We start from the raw sequence: 22,120 nt of genomic DNA, 5'->3' as shown, positions 1-22,120 counted from the left end.
GTTTATAAGTAAATAAGTAAAAAGAAACATCTTGCTTTGGTAATCCTCAGTTCCTAAAATGCTTATATTATATAAATATTATTATAAATAAACAGCAGACATGTTGGTCATCTTTATTGATAGCCTGCCTCTCATGCGTGCTGTTTCGTAATGGGCCATCAGGGGGAGGGACTTCTGAAGACACAAAAGCCTGATGGAGCTGCCATAAGTGACAGAAAACAACAGAGGAACGTTGTGTGCCTGAACTGCAGCCACGAGGACAGACAACCGACTGTAAAGAACCGATGCAAGTTTATCATCAGCTCTGCGTCCAAAATAAGTTACAACATAAGGTCAGTTTGTGGAGCCACTTCATTGTGTGACATAAAACGTATCAGAAAGTCTAGTATTTCAGTTTTCTTCTTTACATTTGTGTATGTACCAAAGGGGTTTCTCTGATTGTTTTTTACTGGATAACTATTCTGTTTTTAAACTAATTCAGAGCAGTAACATTATTAAGAGTTCTAAAGCATGTGTTGCTGCAAATGTCAGCCTTTTTGCCAGACTAAGGGTTTCATAACAGTAGCACATTTCACATATCCTGCCCTAATTACCCAAAATGCTCTTTCCTTTAATTAGTAATCCTGTTGTAATCATTCGACTGTTCCTGCTACTGTTAAACTTCCCAATTTGGCACTGTTTAATGAGTTGTGCCTGCAAGTTTCTAAACTTTCTAATAAACAGTATTTAGACAAATGAAAGACGGATTAAGTGCATATTTTTAGATTTGTGTTTGCTGTTGATTTAAAAACCCTCCTTTGCTGTTGTTAAAGCTTTCTCAACATGCAGTGGAAGTACCTCTGCGATGGAATGCTATACAGCAAGCTGGAACTTGTAAACATATTCATCTCTTCTGTCAGAAATCACCAGGAACTCCTCTTTCTATCCGCAGGGTTGGACTTGCTGATTAGGAGAAGAAGACTTCTGAATAGAAGGGCTCCAGTGGTGCTCATCAAGGAGATAAATCACACCAATGAAGACGCCTGGCATGGCGGTATTCAAGCAACAGAATGTGGACGATTTATATGAAATTGGGGAAGAACTAGGAAGGTAAGTGTTTTTCAAAGCTGTACATTATGAAATGTTGATTTCAACCCCTTAGAAAATGATCCTCCTCATATTTGTATGACTAAGAGTGACTCAACTCTTCACTGCATGCCTCTGTGGTACCACAGCAGTGATCCTCATGTGGATGTAGGTCTGCAAACAGTTGGCTTGTTTAAGCATGAAATGGGGAGTGTTGAAGTAGGTTGAAGTTTACAGCGAGAGATAAAGTTTCAAAAGTAAATACACTCCAGGAAAACCACCTCTGTTTGGGCACGATAATATGTTCTAACCAGGAAAGAGAGTCTAATTTCATTAACTGGTGATTGTTGGGGTATCAATTTCTTAATGTTGATTGGATGAGTGATAATCAAACGTGACATTGAAAACACTTTGTCCCAAGGGGAAATAGATTAAAGGAAGTCTGCAGGGTGCAGTTCGTGTTGAGGAAGCTACAAATCTACTCTTCACGTTAAGGACAGCTTTGGCATGTGCTAACAGACAGAGAAGGTGTGAAAGAAAAGGGTCTGACCTCTCACCTTCACTAATAGTGAAAATATACTTAATGTCCCGGTGTTTGCTCGCCATTTACTGCAGAGCTACTCTGACACACCCTGACAGGGGAAATTAAGACCTGGTGTTGAAATGTGACTCCACCTGCATTTAAACCTCTGTACAGAAGAGTCAGAGTGTGTGTGTCCAGCAATCTCTCTCCTCATTTTGCTTCACAGATATCTGCCTCATGAAATAATTAAATGCATCTGCAAATTGAAAGCTGTATTGTTATGAGGATAATAATTCAATTTGCTTAAATGACAATGGAATGTCGGAATCTATGTATTAACATTTGTGAGCTTAATGTGTTATCGTCTTTGTTTTTGAAATCTTTATTAATGAATAAGAATATTATTCTCAAACATTAGGTGCCCTTTTGAGTTATTAAAGAGGCAACAGTAGCTCTTATTCATAGATTTTAAGAAATGAACGATTACTGAATTATTTTTCAAGAGTAGAACTCTAAACAAAAGTATATCAAAAGTCCTTTTCTAAAGCGTATATAGGTAAAGGATTGATAAAGGGTGTTACTGGAGAGTAAATCTGCTGTATGAAAGGCGTGTAAATGTGTTGATTGAAGACTGACAATACCACTGTGGTTGGAAACATGTTACTTGATAAGAATACCCTGCTGGGGGCTGAGCTCTGTCTGTGCTCAGCATCTCCGTCATGGGAAATGTATGTGGTTAAAAGCCGCAGATTCCTGCGACTGAAAACAGAAATGCCTTTTCAGTCACAGAAAGTTTCAGAGAACTTTAAAACCAATTCGGCAGCTGGGTTTCTTAGCTTGCAGTTCTTCTGAATTGTTGTGACAACTTTGTAGTGTTTTTGTAGGATGAAGCCCACCCCGCCTACAGTCTGCCAAAGCTTCATGAGCTCTCCAATGCACGCCACAATGGAAATATTACTTAATCCTCCTCTCAAGAGGGTGGGGAAATTTGATAGGGGGGGCCAAAAACTGATCTGTGTTGAGTATTTAAGATGTTCTGAACCCTATGGAACTGTTGAGCCATTAGCTGCAGGAAAGTTGATTAATCATGCTGCAACCCTATTGACAGATTGTAATGTCAAAGGCCCCACACAGTTGTACTCAATGTTCCTTTCCACTACTGACTATAGTTTTTGGTAAACCAATCTGTAGAACAACCCTTTGCTCGGGACGTTAGGCATTTACTTTCCTGTCTTACCATCTGAGTGATGACACAGACTTATGATGACGTACAGCAGGAAGTGTTTCAGTGTTAACCCACAGCTGTCCAGTCCTCCCACAATACTGCTGAGACTAGTGAACTGTTACACAAGTGACAGTAGAGCAGATGGAGAACTTTGTGAGCTGTACCTGTCAACAACAGGTTCATTCTTGTCCATGTTTTTTCAGAACACCGGAGTACTTTTATACCTTTATTACATTATTGTTAGTCATCATCAAGCTACAGCAATAATTCACAGGATGCATCATTAGACAGGAAGTGCCATTGTCTTTGCATAGTAAAAGGATTGTAAACTTCCTCCTAATTTTTTAATCCGTGAATACTGCACTTTCATCATAATGGACTTTCTGTTTCAGCCCTGCTGGTCATGGCTCTAGCAACAGCAATATATTCAGTGGGTCCACTGCTTTGGTCTAGCCTGAATTAACTTGACACTTTTGGATTGCAAATACACTAATGAACAGACATTTATCACACATAGAGGATGCTAACTTTGGTGATCCTCTGACTTTTCCTCTAGCATCACCATCCAACCCAGTCTCACGGCATTTCGTGTTATAGTCACGAAATGTAATCTATTGATTCGTGTTCACCAACACGATTTCCACATTTTTTTCGTGTCACACAGAACGATTTTAAAAGCAATGTAAATAATAACAAATGAGAAGGAAAAAACCCTGAAAAAATACAGATTTCAGTAGTCTGACACAGAACGATGTATTTCTATTGGTAGTAGACTATGTTTCGTGCCTGCACCAAATCATAACAAATCAGTATTCTGAGGCTCTGAGCCCCATTTATTTTCCTCACGGACGGCAAAAAAAGTCCGACATTATACAATTAAAAATAAAAACAATAATCGTTGCTTGATATTGAGTAAGAAAATGTTGTTATGAACCACACAGCTTCCTGTCTTCCAAGACTCGACCGGACAAAAAGACGTGGTGCAGGGTTGGAAAGTACCACTGTCCCGAACTACATCTGCACAGAGCTGCTGTCTGTTGTTATTGTATTACTCAAATCCAACTGAATGCAGGAACATTGAAAAGGTCACATCACGCCACCCTTAATATGCAATGTATTTTACACTCTTTTTCTGTGTACTGCTGTATCTTTCATTTCTAGAAATACTCGCTGAATGCATGCAAAAGGGAAATGAATTGGAGAAATGTTTTCAGTTAGCAGAAGTTTGTTGTCTTTGGACAGGATGCAGAGAGGGCGGCGATTCACACTTAAGGCCGCAGCCCTCACAGGCGTGAGATGTGTTGATGTGAAAAGAGTTGACAGTCACAAGACAGGTGCTGCAGATGAACACATGGTGCTGGTGGTGTGTCTAGAGAGGGTACAGTAGGCATGCATTTACAAGGAGGGAATAAGAATGAGTGTAGTCAGCTGTAAGGAACAGACATTCTTGCTGTTGAGTGGGTGAAAAATGTGTTTATTCAGTGCAGCCTGACGCAGGGAACTCCACGTTGACCTCTTCGACATTCCCGGAGTTCCCCCTTTGACAGAGGTCACCGTGTTACTGTCAGCAGGCACTCACACAGCCAGATGCATTGTTGACATTGGACAACATCAAAACAAGAGGGAATCTAGACTAGAGTATCCTGAACATGTTATGGTCATAATTGTGATATATTTCATCATAATAGGGTTTTCAACACTCGATAAAACTATATTTAATGCAATGATGAGTCATATTCTGAGCTGCTTCTTCGTCACATTGAAGATCACAGATGGTTAGGGACTGGGCTCGGTCAATTATATAGCTGGCTGTCTTTGTAACACCACCCCAGAGGTTCAGTTGAGAAATGTGTTTAAATATTGGGCCGGCGCCACTTGTCCGAGCATTCCTCCAACCTTTGCTGTGGATACTGACCTTCAGCTGTTGGAAGTGGAAACTCAGCAGGGAGACGGTGCTTTCAGCCCCACCGGCCGGCTTAGAGCTAAGACAGACGGCACGCCTGGCCCGCTGTGGAATACCACTCCCAGCATCCCCGCTTTTCCCAGTGTTACTCTGCACCTCGTAGCAACACTTCAGTAAAGCCCCTTGCATTGGGCCACAACAAACACCACGAGGGGTCACTGTCAAGGGCACTGCTGCTGCCACGTGACAGGCCATCCTTTCAGTGTGTTGTTTGTTTATGCAAGTGGAATTCATTGAGCGAGTTCCCCTTCTCCTCAGGTCACACATTATCGTAGTCGTTTCAGTGTTCAGGGATGTCTCAGGGGTGGAAATGTCCTGTGAATAGAACAGATAGACGGAGTATTTCAGATTCCTGCCCTGTCCTGTCCTGCCATGTTTTTCCTTTGTGGAGTGTGTGTCTCTTTGAAGACCTTTTTAACGATGTACACCCCCAACTATTCTCTGTTAGGTCATGTTCCCACTGATATCTGATCCTGACAGGGGTTTTTGTTGCCCTGATATGAACTAAAAAGCTTAATAATAACTCCCAGAGGCTTTGTGGTTACATAAACCTCTCAGAAACCTAGAAGCTATATACTGAGGCATTTAAGACACCTTGGCAATTTAATGCAATACAAGTGCCCTTCAACTAATACTACTGTGTGTTTGAGACACTTACAGTTAAGTTTTCTTCTTAGATTGTTGAAGAATTGTTGATTCAGATGTTAGAGGCCGCAGCATAATATTTGATGTTCTCATTTTGTGCCTCCAGTGTATGTGGTTAAAGTACATCTCAGTAGGTGTTGTTTTAAAGCGATGCAACGTTTCACTGCAGAGGACAGGGTGTGCCTCAACAAGAGAAAACTGGATCAACTGCCCAGCAATAATGCGGTTAAGGAAAGTTCCTTGTGTATTTAATCCATGTTTTTGTTAATTGTTGGGACGGAGCTGTCTCTTTGTTAGTACGGTTGGAGCACAGTTTTTATTCATAAGGGCTGTAACAAATGTCAGTTTTTTACAATTGAAGTCTCTGTCTTGATTCAATTCAAAGCCTTTATTGTCATACAGTATGCATATGCATGCACAGTATAGAGATGGCAATGAAGATCTTAAGTCACAAGCTCCTCTAACAATGTAACATAATATAGATAAGACATAAAACAATAAAACACATTTTAGGATTACATTTAAAGAGTGCAAGAAGAAACAGAGTAGTAGAGTAGATAATAAATGATGTCGCAACCATAAATTAATGGATTAGTATTAAACTCAATAGTTTTTTTCCTTAATAAATCAACTGAATAATGAATTTAACTTTTGCGTCATTGTGCAAACTTTTGTTTTTAAATGACATTCACAAATATGGATTGAATCAGGATATATATTTAGATGAAATTATGATGGAAATAATAACATCCATCTTTTTATTTTTATTTTACATTTTGACTTCTAGACTTTACAACACACTTGAGTCTTTAGAAATGTTTGGACTACATGAATTATAAACAACCCAACCCAAGCACTATTGGAATATAATTCTTCAAAGTATTAAAGTGTTATTTCTTATTATCTGCAATATGCTGGATGGACGAATTAAATAATTAACAATTTAGTACATTTAAAATAAAAAGATGCACAGAATTCTATTGTTGATTAAAACATGTTAATGTCAACATTAATAAAAGATGCTTTGAAGCTTCAGCCCCAGTATCTGATTTGTGTTTTGGACAGCCTTCACCCAGCAGCTCCAGCAGGCTTTGCCCTTCTCCCCAGCAGCAGTGGAGATGTGACAGGTGGAGAAGAGCCTATTCTTAGCGCACTAGACACCGTGATGATAGTGGACACAGACTGGACAGCCTCTCACAGCCACCCTGGAATCTCAGTGTGGACAGTTATGTCCAAAACATATGCCTGCCACTGCCAGTAATTATCTGTGTCCTCTCTCTGTGTATGTTGCATCAAATAATTTCCACGGTTTTACAGTAAATTCTTCTTTCTACAGGCGTTAATAGGTTTGATCCAATCACGAATGAATGCAAAGTGGACTGAATGTTCCTCTTCTGTCTCATCTTCCCAACTCAGAAACTTTTTGCCAGCTCTGCCTCTTCACTCGCCCTCATGTTATTCTGCAGGATCAGTGACTGAGAGGCTTGTTTTCAGAGTCTGAATCTACAGAGAGCGCAGGTCAGCCCACAGCAGCAGGAGTGGCCGCAAGCTGAGATTACTGCTGGTCTGATAATACAGCCATGGAGACTCAACACATGTATTTAACTGGGCGACAGCGCTGGAAGATGTTTTGACACTTCTCAGTGGGTCAATTAAAAGTGAACTGACTGTGTGGTTATGTCAGGGGAGGGTGATAATAAAGTTTAACAAGTTTACTGCAGTCACCATCCCTGTCGTTAGGATGGGGCAACATTAGTCTACAGGATTTAAATAAATGTACTAGGTGCTTCAATCACAAGTCCACAGGCTGTAGAGTGAAAAGTGAAACAATTATCTGCTAAGAGACTGTCTCAAAGCCACACCTCTCTTGTGAAATATTCAGGGTTTTGGGGATTTTTTCTGAGGACTAATTCTCGAGACGAAGAATAGCTTGAAATTTGGCAGGCAGGTTGGTTGAGTGGGAGGACAGCAGCTCTGTCCGCACTGCAAGCCTATCTGATTGTTCTCTGTCTGGCCAGGAAACAGGAAGTGATGAACTATACCTCAATATTTCCTCAGGTTTGACACACGTCTTCCTCCCTGACATCTGTCTTCACCCCGAGTTATATCCTGTTGTTAATTGTTAAGAATGTCATTATAAATTGTTCTCTCTCTTGAAATACGATACCTTTTTAATATAAACACATTACGTTATTAGCATTTCATAATGTTAGTTCCTTTTTTCTTCTTTTGTGTCTACAGTGGGCAGTTTGCAGTTGTCAAACGCTGCATAGAGAAGAGCACAGGCGTCGAATATGCAGCCAAGTTCATCAAGAAGCGTCAGAGTCGGGCCAGCAGACGTGGCGTTAAAAGAGAGGAGATTGAGAGGGAAGTGGACATCCTGCAGCAGCTCCAGCACAACAACATCGTATCTCTACATGACGTGTATGAGAACCGCACAGATGTGGTGCTCATCCTCGGACTGTAAGTCAGCAATCCGTCACAATGCCTGTTAGAAATAGAGCAGAATTTGTTGCCAACATGGAGCTCTCAATTGGGGCTAAAAGAAAGCTCTGTCCAATCAAAGCAGAGGGAACAGACCGACAGTTCCTGTTAGATGCAGGAGAAGACACTGTGTGACATTCAGTCTATTCGTGTGTTCATATAAAAGAAGGCCATGTTTATTGGCTGCCAGCTATTTAAAGGCCGCTCTATACCACGTTGCACCACCTTTTTCAAGTATTTTATTATGCAAAGTAATATAGGTCACAGCTATGGCAAGTTTATTATTACAAACAATTATCTAAAACATCCTGAACCAGCGCTTCCAAATCCTGAGAACTCACTTTAGATAGCGCTCAAGAGAGTCCTTGCTCCAGATGATCTGAGCCCACTAGATGAGTCTCTAAAGTGTGTGTGTGTGTGTGATTGTGTATATGTGTGTTTCACAGGGTGTCTGGAGGAGAACTGTTTGATTTTTTGGCTCAGAAGGAATCTCTCAGTGAAGAGGAGGCCACTCAGTTTATCAAACAGATCCTAGATGGAGTCCAGTACCTCCACTCCAAGAGGATTGTGCATTTTGATCTAAAGGTACAACCTGCTCCTTATCTTGTGTAAATACATGTATATTAAAGTATGTCTTATTATGATGATATCCTTTACCCCCACCTCTACTGCACTGTATACATACAATGTCAAAGATGGCAGGTGTTTAATGTAGCTTTGTGACGGAAGAGTCTCGCTATTTCGAATCGCACATCCTTCCTGTTCTCTGTGGCTGAAGTCCAGACTCTCAGATAAAGACACCACAGGGTTATCTCCTCACTTTCAGAGAGCACTGTCACGCACGCTGCTGATAGTCACTGTCCTGTTTTCCAGCAGCTGAAGCTCCTCATCACTTTAAATTATTTTAGTCTGGCAATTAAGGAAAAAGAACACAAAGTGAAAGGCTTAATTCCAACCAGCCAGAGGCCATGAACTTTAGTCCACAATGAACGATCTGTGCACTCATTTATGCTTAGCCATTTCCGTGAAATCAGGTTAACCAGTTTAGGAAATGGTTGAAACCGTCTCTCCAGTCAGTGTGGACTTTATAGAGCTTGTAACTTTTATATTAATTTAGAGGAACCTACCTACGTACAACACGTGTGTATGTGCTGAACCTTTTCCCAGCTTTGTGTTAGTTGGGATCTGTAACTTCCTGTAGTTGTCCCGACCAATAACAGTCATCATAGCATTAACTCTGTAAAGTGATTTGTTTTCACTATTACTTTTAGAGGGATTGAATAAAAAAACATAACTTATCTTATTTAGCTAAGCTTACATTTAGAGGTGCAAAATATGTAGTTATTTCTTGACTGAGCCAAACCAGCTGCATGGGGAAGCTTCCTGTTTTGTGTACAAACTTGACTGTGATATCAATCTTCTCTTTGCTATCTCTTGACAAGAAAGTGATTAACCACCTTTTCCAAGATGTGGTTTAATATTTGTATCTCTCACGCTTACAAGAAAGAGTGTAACCATTTCAATTTCTTTTTTAATGCTTACACAAAAGTTCGTTTACCCAGGTAACTTGTTTTAATGTTTATGAATCGCCAAACCTTGGTGTCAGTAGAAATCTGCTGACAAATTGTCGTGTGTTTTTCTTTGTTTGCACTTTAGCCTGAAAACATAATGCTGCTGGACAGGAACCTTCGTCTACCTCGCATCAAAATTATAGACTTTGGACTGGCACACAAAATAGAAGCAGGGGCGGATTTCAAAAACATTTTTGGAACCCCTGAATTTGTTGGTAAGTGTTTCAATATGCGATGTGTTTACAATGAAGGACATTTAAAGAGGAGGCTTGGTGTTGGCCTAGCGCTGTTTGTGAAGCAGAGTGTGTCTATTTTCAGCTCCAGAGATAGTCAACTATGAGCAACTGGGATTGGAGGCAGACATGTGGTACGAGCTTTTAATTACCTCTGACTGCTGCCATCCATACATGCTGCACTGCATAACTTTAGATTAACATTGTGCTGTTTGTTCACAGGAGCATCGGAGTCATCACATATATACTGTAAGTTGGTATGATTTGTGATTGGAAATTGGAAATCTGATTATACATAAAGAAACTTTGAGGATGGTCTAAGTGAGTGTGTGTATGTTTTTCCAGTTTGAGCGGTGCGTCTCCTTTTCTCGGTGACACGAAGCAGGAAACGCTGGGAAACATCTCGGCGATGGACTACGAGTTTGACGACGAGCTGTTCAGCAATACAAGCGAGCTGGCCAAGAGCTTCATCAGTCAGCTCCTGGTGAAGGACACGAGGTAAATAACTGATTAACAACTTCAGGCCTAAGGTGAGGTCAGACAACTCCATATAAAGCCCAGTATTGGAGGACTCTGTGCAAATAGTGTGCACATAATATACAAACCTGATCCAACTGAATGAAATGCCACAGAAATCTAAAGCAAGGATATCATTCAGCTTATTTCTTTATACAATAGGATATTTGAACAACAGGCAGTTAACTGCAAAGTAAATAATAATTAAAAGGATGTTGTGTCGTTCCTCGCACAGTGTGATCTTCTTGCTTAACATGTTTTCCTATTCCTTTTATTAAAGTGTGTATACTCAGTCTGCTTTGCGTGTCATGGAGTTGTTTTGGTGTATTTACTGAGAGCCATTTTCCTTCTATCATCGCTTCAGAAAACGGATGACCATACAAGAGGCCCTCAACCATCACTGGATTAAGGTATGCGCTTGATTTATGCGATTATAGCATGTTTTTGTTTTCTCAATAACTAACTCCTGCTACATGCTAAAACAACACTTAACAGTTGATGTCAAAGGTAACACCAGTGTACAGGTTTGTTTCTCATTGAAAAGGAAAATCCATCTTGTAAATGTGCATGCTCACAAAGTTCATGCACTAACTTTATTTACTTTATATTTAGCTTGTTGAAAATATACTTGTCACTGTATATTGTTTCCATCGCTGTACCACACCCTCTTTGTAAAAGCATCAACAATACAATGAAATACACAAAAGTACATAAGTATTAGTAGTAAAACATACTTAAATAAAAAAATATATACACATTAGATACTTTTATATATATATATATATATATATATATATAGGTAAAAAGTAGTTTTAATGCAGATGTCAGAATAATATATACTTCATATTATTATTATTATTATTATTAGTTGTATTATTATACTTTGTTCTCCACTGGTTGGTCTTAATTTATTTGTTGTTTATATTTTGTTTAGTTAATCTACATCTGTAAATTAAGTGGAGTAAAAAATACAATATTGATATATGTAAATACTAGTAGCAGTAAAGGGAAATAGTCCATTTAAGTACAAGTACATCAATATTTTACTTAGGTACATGTGGTAAGTTTCTCTCCACCTCTACACACTTTTCCAGTCTGACATTTTGTCTAGAAATTCAAGCGATTGAACTAAATCATCAAGGTGTCACTACTTGTGGTATTTAACGGCATGGACATTTAACAACCCTCTGTAATGTTGAAGACGTCTACTCCAACATTAGCTGCAGAGATGCATGTGAATGGTGTTTCCCCCGGAGTCTTCGTCCTGTTTGGATTCAAGCATGAAGCCAGGAAACACAACATCCTGTACAGGAATGTCGGTTGTGTTCTTGTGGCACTCTTACCTGCCATGGCTTTCGCTGTAGGGTCACACACTAACCCTGCAGTGCCACATCTGCTGGGATATTCATCGCTGTGTGTGTTTTCAAGATGCAACAATGAGACAGCCTCTCACTCAGTGTCCCCCCCTTCACCCTTCTGTCTGAAGTCCTGCGACTACACGGAAGAGGAAAGCACTGTCCCTGAGGCTGAGAAGAAAGTGGAGCAGCTGAAGACTGAGCGGCTGAAGGAGTACACCATCCAGTCCCATTTCAGTATGCCCCAGAACAACACGTACGCCAACTTTGAGCGTTTTGCACATGTGGTAGAGGACCTCAGTCTGATGGAGACAAGGCTGTCGGAGGTGTCAGAAGCACGGCACACTCTGCAGGGCGATGTAGAAGCACTCCTGGTCCATTTACAACGACAAGGAGGCCTGGTACAAGAGGAGAGCGAGACTGCGAGGAAAGCAGCTGTCTCAAGTCCACTATGAGTTCCGTAAAGTGGAGGCAACCAGGAGGCTGCTGCAGGAGGACGTGAAGATTATCGATGCCAGTCTGGAGAGCATCAGTGGGAAGTACAGCCACAGGGAGAGTCAGCTGGACGCTCTGAGGCAGGAGCTGAACTCTGAGCTGCAGTGGCTGCAGGAGGTGATGAGCTCTCTGCATCCTGAAGGAGCCAAGGGCAGCATCCTCAGCAGCAGCAGCATGAACACGGACGTGAGGCAGGGGCTGCTGCACCAGTCCTGCAGGAGGCAGCTGCATCCTGAGGACAAACAGACACTCACAGAGTCTGGCTAACTAACTCTTATTGACCTTAAAGATCTTTTGAAAATGTTCAACACGTTTTTTTTAGCTGCACAAGCGTTCAAATGTATTATGTGAATGTAGTCTTTACATTTTCTTTCTTTATATATTTTTTATTTTCTTGATTGAACTCTGCAATACGATTCTTTTTTTTAAATATCTGTAAGAGTAGGACGATTTAAAAAGGAAATGTGCTTTTTTTCATTTTTGTTTGTTAGATGTAAAGATGGATGGTACTTTTGTATCTGTTCAGTAACTTTCAAGGTACAGGCAGAAGATGATAATCTTTGCTGCATTCAAATACTGAAGACAGTGGGAAACGGCTAGCCCTTGCTCTAAATAAAAATATATAATCTTAAATTAGCATAATTTTGGCACAATTGTTGTAAAATGTAAGTGATACTTACTGATGATGATGTTCTTATTTGATTAAGCAGGTTTGAAGTCATACATATTAGTCATGAAAGTGTTTACTGTGCAAGGGCCAGAGGAGGACACACATCCATTTGCTATTGAATGTATCAAAAGGGATTTATTTGATTATTTTTCCAATTATAGGAATTTGTATATTGTCTATTTAACAAAGGTTATATATTTGTAAAGTTACATGTTATTGTATTAATTAGTTTTTCTTAACGATTGTTTTAACAGATGTAATGTGCACTTTTACTAATAATTGAATTGAATTTATTTATTTTTTAAAACTTTTGTACTTCTTTCTTGGAGATGTTTTGTTAGATGACAGGAAATACAACATCTATGATAAGACAACATATGTTTCACAATGTGTCACCTCTTTATCAGTGTCAACAGATGTACATGACTGACACTTTTTGAACTTGTGCACACTGACATTTTTCAATGTTGTCTAAAAAAAGGAAATAAATTATCACCATTTTATCTGTATCACATTCTTGTGATTTGTGATCTTAGATTTCAGTATATTACCAGTGGTACCTTAGATTATAGTGATACATTTTGTCATTTGACATTAACATGTAAGATACTACCTCTGTTATTGTATTCCTCACTGTGTCTCTGCAGCCGAAGGATACCAGGCAGGCCATGGTGAAGAGGTTGTCTGTGGTCAACTTGCAGAACTTTAAGAGACAGTATGCCAGACGCAGGTGGAAGGTAAGTAAACAGTTAGAAAATGTCCTTAAAGCAGTTCATGATGTCACTTCATAATGTCACTTCATAATGTTTTAAGACTAATTATATTTGTTTTCATCTGTTCAACAGCTGTCATTCAGAATTGTGGCTCTGTGCAACCACTTAACAAGGATCATGAAGAAAGGCAACAAGCTGCCTGAGCAGGACGGGGTAAGGACTCACAGTATTAAAGCTTAAAGCTCTGGCTCAGTCTAGAAATATCATTTTTTTTAATTAGCTTCCTGCCTGAGAGTTAGATGAGGAGATTGAAACAACTCCCACGTCTGCACAGTTTATGAAGCTACAGCCAGCAACTACACTGAACAAAAATATAAATGCAACACTTTTGTTTTTGCTCCCATTTTTCATGAGATGAACTCAAAGATCTAAAACATTTTCTATATACACAAAATAACCATTTCTCTCATATTATTCACAAATCTGAACAAATCTGTGATAGTGAGCACTTCTCCTTTGCCGAGATAATCCATCCCACCTCACAGGTGTGGCATATCAAGATGCTGATTAGACAGCATAATTATTGCACAGGTGTGCCTTAGAATGGCCACAATAAAATGCCACTCTGAAACGTGCATTTTTGCTTTATTGGGGGGGGTCTGGGGGGGTCCGAAAACCAGTCAGTATCTGGTGTGAGGGGTAGGGTTAGGGTAATGTTGTGAATCGAGTGGCCTGTGTTCGTCGTCCATAACATACGCCTGCCCATACCATAACCCCACCACCACCATGGGCCACTCGATTCACAACATTACCCTAACCCTAACCCTACCCCTACCCCTCACACCAGATACTGACTGGTTTTCGGACCCCCCCCAGACCCCCCCCCAATAAAGCAAAATTGCACGTTTCAGAGTGGCCTTTTATTGTGGCCATTCTAAGGCACACCTGTGCAATAATCATGCTGTCTAATCAGCATCTTGATATGCCACACCTGTGAGGTGGGATGAATTATCTCGGCAAAGGAGAAGTGCTCACTATCACAGATTTTTTCAGATTTGTGAACAATATTTGAGAGAAATGGTTATTTTGTGTATATAGACAATGTTTTAGATCTTTGAGTTCATCTCATGAGAAATGGGAGCAAAAACAAAAGTGTTGCGTTTATATTTTTGTTCAGTGTAGTTAGCTTAGCATAAAGCCTGGACACTAATTGATTTCAAGCATCATTGACTTCCTGGAGTCTTGTTATCACTCTGAGGATAGGAAACCAATGAAGGCTTCAGGAAATCATTCTTCCCAGCCAATAAATAATCCAGCACAAAACCCCCTCGTAAAACACAGATTTTGTGTTTACACTAAACAAACAATAAAGGTTGCAATTTGTGTATGTGAGGTGCTGGTCGGTGTTACATTCAGACAATGCTAGGCTAGCAGTTCCCCCATTTCCTTTATGCTAAGCTAACTGGCTCCTGGATTTAGCTTCATATAGACCTGCTGTACTTTTAGAAAAAGAGTGGTATCAATCTTCTAAAACTGAGTCTCAGTTAGAAAATAAACATTTATGTTCAATTTGAGAGTAACTGTGATGTTTCATGTTGGAAGTTTTGTTCTGCAGATTTCTTCCTACTGAATTTCCCCACGGGGATTAACCTGTTAAGCCCCAATGTCCCCCTCGACGGGTCCTTTTTTTTTCCTTCACGACACTGTGTCTCAGGGTATCTTAATATTTAAGAACCTATTAATGTGTTATACCAGATTAACGGGAATAATCTCAGCTAACTGACGATACAAACCATTTTTATCAAAACAAAACACAAGTCTCATAAGAAGCATCTAATGGCGCGTTTCCACTGCAGGCCTCGCTCGGCCTCGCTCGGTTTGGTTAGGCCTTATTAGGCCCGGCTCACTTTAATGCTGCGTTTCCATTACAGTTTAGGAACTGGGGCAGTTACTATAGTAACGCAGTGTAGGCGGAGCCGTGACGTCATCTTCAATGAGAGCCCCAGAAAAACAACACAGCCGTTAGCTCTTAGCACTCGGAGCTCACAGCTCTTCATATCTGTTCAGAAACTTGACAAAAGTTAAACAAGTACAAACCACAGACTGCCTGTGTCATGGCGAATACAGTCGCTGGTTTATTTATGTCTGTATAGGCCGTTGTTGTGAGTGTGGACGGTCGGAGCATATATAACGTTAGCTTAGCCAAGCTACATTTAGAAAACACGCATTTTAAAAGGGTTTTTCGCCTGCCATCTGTCTGCAGACTTGTCAAAGCATTAATTCATGGTTTTTACTAACCGGTATCAGTATGTTGTTACTTCGGCATCATTTTGAAACGTGTATTACAATTAATTCACGGTCAAATATGTTCATCTTGTTGTAGTTGTAGCCCCCTTGCCAGCGATTCTCTCTCTAGTTTAGCATACTCAGCCCGACTCAGCCTGGTTGTTCCTGGCCCTAGAACCACGATTTAGTCGGGCCAGAAAAAAGGTGAAAAAGTAGCCCCGGGCCAAAACTAGGCCAAGTGGAAACGCAACCAAAAACGGGCTCGGCACGCTTAAAGCGAGCTACCCGCTGCAGTGGAAACGCGCCATAAATGACCCCTGAGCGAAAACGCACTTTGGCACAGAACTCAAGATAAAAGATACCCTTATTACTTATTGTAGCTGCACATACAAGATATTAGGTATATATCATCACTGAGTGATCCGAACTCGCGACAGGGGAAGCAAACACAGACATCACAACACGTACCTTTACGGAGCTTTTACAGGAGATCGTCTCACCGTAGCTGTCAATCTGATCAAAAGACTTGTTCAATGGCATTAAAACGAGAAAAACGCGGCTGAATCGGTTAATCCATAGGTTGATAATGTTTCTGTGTAATAATTTTTTTAATTTATAATCCATAATTCAATTTTTATGTAAAAATCGGAGAGTAAAAGTTAGCTGCTAATGGTAGTCACCAGAGTTATCGCAGCTTCCGGTCTTGGCTATGCGGCGGTCTCACACACACATTACCAAATAAGGAGTATGTGGGAGTTCCCCTCGATTCCATTGGCTCTGATGGGCCAGAGATAGGTCAAATGACCCCAGAAGTGGATTTTTTTTTGCTAAATCTCTCTAAAAAGGTCAAATTTAATCAATCTTGATACAGGGTACTTATTATATGTTGTAGTTTGGATTCCTAAAGCTTTTAGTCTACTATCCCATCATTCAAGGGTGGTTTTCACTATAAGTAATTAATTTTTTTTGGACGGACACAATAATATAATTTTTTTTTACTGTGTTCAATCTGAATTTACTTTAAAATAAAAACATCTATATTGATTCTGAAACTTCTACATCCAACTCACAGGTGTAACCTTGCTTTGAGAAAAAAGATTATTCATTTAACCCTTTTAGAAGGGAAGATATGGTCATTTGTTCTGGGAATGTCATTTTCGAGCCTGAGACCTGAAAAACAGGTATATTATCTTCTTTGCAGTATTGATGTGCGCAGCATTTGTAACGCAGGGAAATTAGTTTTAAGTTGGATATTCAGTCCGGTTTCTTCCTCAGTTTCACAGAATCTGGAGTGAATGTCTGTTGAATATCCAACTCTAACTGTACCTTGTTGGTATTTGCTGGTGTTTTGCAGTGAGTAGTTTAGATAACAGATTTTGTTTTTAAAACAATGATTTAATTGTTACATTTTTTTTTTAGCTCATAAAACTGTGATAACCTGCTGTTTCTCAACCTCAATATGTTGATTGTTTCAGAGGGATTGTGATAGTGACCAAGAGGAAGACATCCCGAAGAGGAGACCGAGGGGCAGAAAGAGAAGCAGCACTTCCTGAGAGCAACAAGGGCATCATTTGACATGTTCCTGTTGCAAAACAGTTCATCTGCAACTTTTTGAAACACACTGTGCAGCTGCAACTTGTCATAAGAATAATTATACATTATTTGTTTGAATTGTATTGATCCAGACAACTTGCTTGTCTTAGTGAAACACAAAACCAGCATATCATGTGTGTTGATATCAATACATTTCTAAATTCAAGCTATCTTTTTTTGTCCTTGTTGACAGGAACTAAGATGCCAATGTTAGCACGTCCTCAAGAATGTAGGCAGCTTCCTCTCATAACTGTGGTCTTAAAAGTCTCTCAGCTGTTGTCTAACATCCGAGTATTGACACACTTAGATACTTTTATTTTTGTTGTGCTGTCTGCATGTGTGGATGTAAAATAATGTGCAACGCACTGACAGAAAAACAATATGGTAAACAAATGTTTACATGTTGTGCTTAACATACAGCAATGTCTCTGTTAAGAGACTGTTTTTATTAACATTTTAATTTGCAATATCACAATAATGTGCCTGTACACAGTGTTATCTGTTTACTGTATTGAATATAGATTATTTTAAATGACTGTCAAATACTTGTCACCAATGGGGCATATTAACATAAAAAAACATTTTACTGTTTTTTCAAAACCATTTTTAGGCCCTGGTGTATTTATCTTGTAAATATACATACAAATCGGAAGTTAATGTCTTAATTTCACTGTTATTTGAACTTTAGCTCAGTAAAAGAAGCAACAATGTATTAAACAGGTCCTTTTTAGTTAACTTGTATGTACTGTATGTATTGTAAATTCTAATTTTGTTAATAAATTAATGAATATGACTTTTTGTGAGTTCAATAAAGTGAAAAGAAAAAACGATGTCTCCATCAACATTGTAGTCATTCCTTCGGGAGCTATTTGGGGTTGAATATATTGCCAAAGATCACTGAGGTTGACTGCAGGAGCTTGGGGTTCGAACCATTGACCCTCTGATTTTAGCCCCATATCCACAGACACCCCCCTATTGTTGTGAAAATTCAACAGTATTAAATGAAAATGTCCTTTCCTTTGAATATCTTCCAGGTCATTTGATCAATTGACTCTAAATCAATGCAGCATTGTATCACTACACTGGATAAGTAGGACACCACTCTTATATTTAAATGACTAAATTACTTTCTATTTGATATGATTGTTATTGTAAAATAATCTGCAGTTTTAGAACTTCCTACGAGACATGTCGTGCCCTGAGGCATGTTCCTGTTGAACCAAAATAAGATAAAACACAAATACCACCTGCACTTTGTATAAAACATTATCTCAACATCAATGAGCACTACTTGTGATAGTGAATTTTCCCCTGGGCACTGATCCATTATTTAGCCTCACAAAAAAAATATTGTTTGAGCCCAGTTGGGCTGAACGAGATTGGAGGGATAATTTGACCTGAACTAAATACACTTTTGGCAGAGACACGATGTAGGCCAGTTACAGACTTATGCTAAGAAATTGGGTCTGAAATATGTGAGCCTGTTTGTCCTCCAGTATCAGAATAAGAACACAAGCCAGTGTTGCAAATTAAGTATAAGGGGTTTAAAGATATATTTATACGGCCGCTAAATAAAGTTGGGTGACTTACCAAAGACACATAACAAAGAGAATGTTATTAATAAAACAAAGGAGGCTTTAGTGTGGGTAAAGCTCCAAAACCACAGAATCTTGCATTTCCCATAATTCAGCCAATAATTTCAATTCATTTGACCATCCCTTCCTAATAAACACCCACATCTTTCTCATTCTTAACTCCCTGACCCCAGTTTAATATGTAGTCTTCCAGCTGAAGCAGACTCAACCCTGTTGACATCATCAGGCATATTTTCCAGACTTTTTTTATTTTGTTTATGCTCTTTAAAACAACTGTTTTCCCCATACTGAGTAGACCTCGTCGCTATAAGAAAGTAAACTGAATTTGTGTATACAATTGATATTAATGCTTAAATCTATATGAACATGTATTTTTGTGTTTTCAGCTTATAATGTATGTAAATGAACATACACAGACAGCAGGATACGTAATACACTCAATCCACAGCTTTATCCTGGATTGGGAAAAGTCTGACTGCACCTACTGTTTTCATACTAAATATTTGACTATGTAGGCCTACTAGCATTCCTTCAATTAATATGTTAGTATATTGTGAAATATTTAACAGGATTTTCTTTATTTCTGTTATATTGAACAATAAAAGTGTTGAAAGGTCTGTCTGTCAACAAGTACACTATTGACTTCTACATCTCAAGTCCTTAACAGAGCATACAGGGACTCTCCAATTATATAGCAATGTGTTTCTGTTTAATGACAACCTGTGAGTTACTGGCATAGGATGAGATAACAGAAAACATTTAAAGCACACCCTGGTCACTCGTCCGTATGAAGCGTCTGTAAATATTTCAGCCATGTCTCACTGAAATATGACCTGAGTCCTTTGTAGCTTTGTCATTGATGGAGAGTGAAATGACATGGCTTCCAGGCAGCCGTACAGTCTGGTCTGAAGCATCTCATGTATCAGAGTCACAGCTGGTATGTTAGGATAAATTATGTGGTGGACCAGCGACAGGGTCCGGGATCAAGGGATTCCTGGAGATTTACTATTGGGAGGATGTGATGGATGGGTCACTCTCAAAGACAAATAAGGACTGCTGTCCAAAATCATATGCTGCATATCAGTAACACAAAACTATGTCCTTCATCGAAAGAGATACAGATGTCTAGAGGCAGTTCTTGACTCAGTGACGTGTCAGGAGGCCAGGCTGCAATTTGTAATGTGGTTTGCATTAAGAAGGCATAATCCAATAAATCTCCTCAGATCAGTTAGATGGTACTGTAAATGACATGCAGGTGAATCTGTGTGACATGGTGACTCTTGTTATCATATCATTGACACTAAAAAAATTCAGGCACACGCATAAGCCAAATGTTGACTTTTTAGAAAACACGTTACTGTTATGGTAGTATTGGGTTTCTGCTGAAAGTGAATCTGTATAATCCCACCCTGTTGAGACTTTGAGATCATTGCATTAACTGGTGACACGTAATGTATTTGTTTAAGATTCAAACTTTGTTCAGAGAAGTAGCTTTCCAGTGATATTACGTTTTTCTTTCACAATGGTGCCACCTAGTGAGCAGAACAGCCATGTGTGATATGAGCAACAGTAGAAGTGAAAATAGTGATTTGTTACAGGAAAATAATTAAATTTAATAAAATTAAAGCTACAGTATGCAAATACACATGATTATTACACATTCATTGAAGAGCGGTTTGTATTGAAGAGAAGAAAAATAGCATTGATAAAGTAGGCCGACAATGGAAACATTTTTTTTTTTTTTAAAACTCATTTCAGCATTCAAGTGATAAATTGTAAGCCTTTAACATGCATTTTAGTATGTTAATGTAAAAAAACTAAAAAGAGTAGCATAAATGTATCCTTAGGATATATACATTTATATAAATGAAATATGCAGCTATAAGTGAAAGAATGGTGAAGCTTAGCTTTCTTCTGGTACATTTGGTTCTGAGTGGACAAGTTCTATATTTGCAATTAACTATGTCACCTGTATAGTGTATCTTATTTCCTGCAAGCATCTGATGCTCAGTGAACAGAGTCACGGTGGAGGCTGCGTAACTCTGGAAACAGACCTGAGGACATTAATCATGAATGCCAGCCTCTCACTTTATCTGTGTGATCATTAGGCCATACTTTAACATGAAGATCACTCTCTGGAAATGAGCTCCAGGAGGCTGCTTCCATTATTCATACATACAAGAGCTCTGTCTGCCCTCTATTCTTGGAAATGGGACTTAATGAGGGGCGGCCATATTTAGGCTCTGTGCTCTTGATATGTCATCGTGTTGCATGTCTTTGTTACAAGTCTCAACCCTCACGTGATTCATCCTTTAATCCGCTACCCAACACCTGCATGATTAGACCCTAGAGAGGTGACAGTTGTTGCTCATTTGGAGGCAGACTGTACTTGTAAAGGAGAAGCCTTACATTTCATTGGTTGACCTTTCTATCAAAGTTGTGTTTTGCGGGCATAAAAAAAAACTGGGGATTTGACAATGCTCAAAAGTGGGGGACTGATTCATGCTACAGACCTTTACTCCCTCAGGCTTATATATTTGTTCAAGGCAATATTATTATTCCTAGTTAATATGAATACTGCATGATCCATGTTTTCACAAATTTGTGAAATCATTCAATCAAAGTGTGTTTCTATCTTTTACACAAGCTATCTCCAGTAAGCGTCACTGCAGTCGTGTGCCCCGTCCCCGTCAGTGATCCTGCAGCCGGTGTCAAACCCCTGAGAGTCACCGAACTCACCCCTCCTGGAGCTCACTCTGCCAGTAACCTGAAGTGGCTCCACCCCTCGCCCATCTGCCCCCCCGCAGCAGAGCAGATTTCACAAATTCAGAACCTTTTTACAGGACTATTCATTATTCTTGCCAAGAAGGAGATGTCATCTCTGATGTGGTTGTTGTGGTTCTTACAGTATTTCCAAATAATCCAACTGTTGTGATGCTATAATCTGCTGCTCTATCAAATTAAAATATGTTCACGTTTTGGATGACATTCAGAGCCATACAGATACTGCCCAATCCCCCAGTGCCCAAAGATGCATTCAAAACTACTTTAACTAACTTAAATAATAACACTAAATAATAGTACATTTTCTATAAAAAAAAACTGCAATAAAATAAATGTTTAAATCATATAAAGCAATATAATGCTCCAACAACACCCAAAGTGACGGATCCCAAATGTTCTTTTAA

The 22,120-nt window shown here is 39.3% G+C and overlaps 1 protein-coding gene across 1 annotated transcript; it reads left to right on the top strand.

The window, feature by feature from the left end:
• The first annotated feature begins 139 nt into the window (after positions 1 to 139).
• dapk2b (death-associated protein kinase 2b) lies at positions 140 to 18,164 on the top strand. Its single transcript, XM_034204809.1, is given in 13 exon segments — positions 140 to 332; positions 932 to 1,089; positions 7,663 to 7,884; positions 8,352 to 8,490; positions 9,562 to 9,691; positions 9,795 to 9,843; positions 9,932 to 9,958; positions 10,055 to 10,207; positions 10,590 to 10,635; positions 11,712 to 11,954; positions 11,956 to 13,482; positions 13,591 to 13,671; positions 17,220 to 18,164. Coding segments are annotated over 10 exon segments (1,473 nt in total). The 5' UTR covers positions 140 to 332; positions 932 to 1,012; the 3' UTR covers positions 12,343 to 13,482; positions 13,591 to 13,671; positions 17,220 to 18,164.
• Positions 18,165 to 22,120: the final 3,956 nt, after the last annotated feature.

Source organism: Gymnodraco acuticeps, unplaced genomic scaffold, assembly GCF_902827175.1.
Source record: "Gymnodraco acuticeps unplaced genomic scaffold, fGymAcu1.1, whole genome shotgun sequence".
In the NCBI taxonomy this organism is placed as follows: Eukaryota; Metazoa; Chordata; class Actinopteri; order Perciformes; family Bathydraconidae; genus Gymnodraco; species Gymnodraco acuticeps.
The sequence above is the reverse complement of the archived record's forward strand: the minus strand, read 5'-3'. Positions and strand labels throughout refer to the sequence as shown.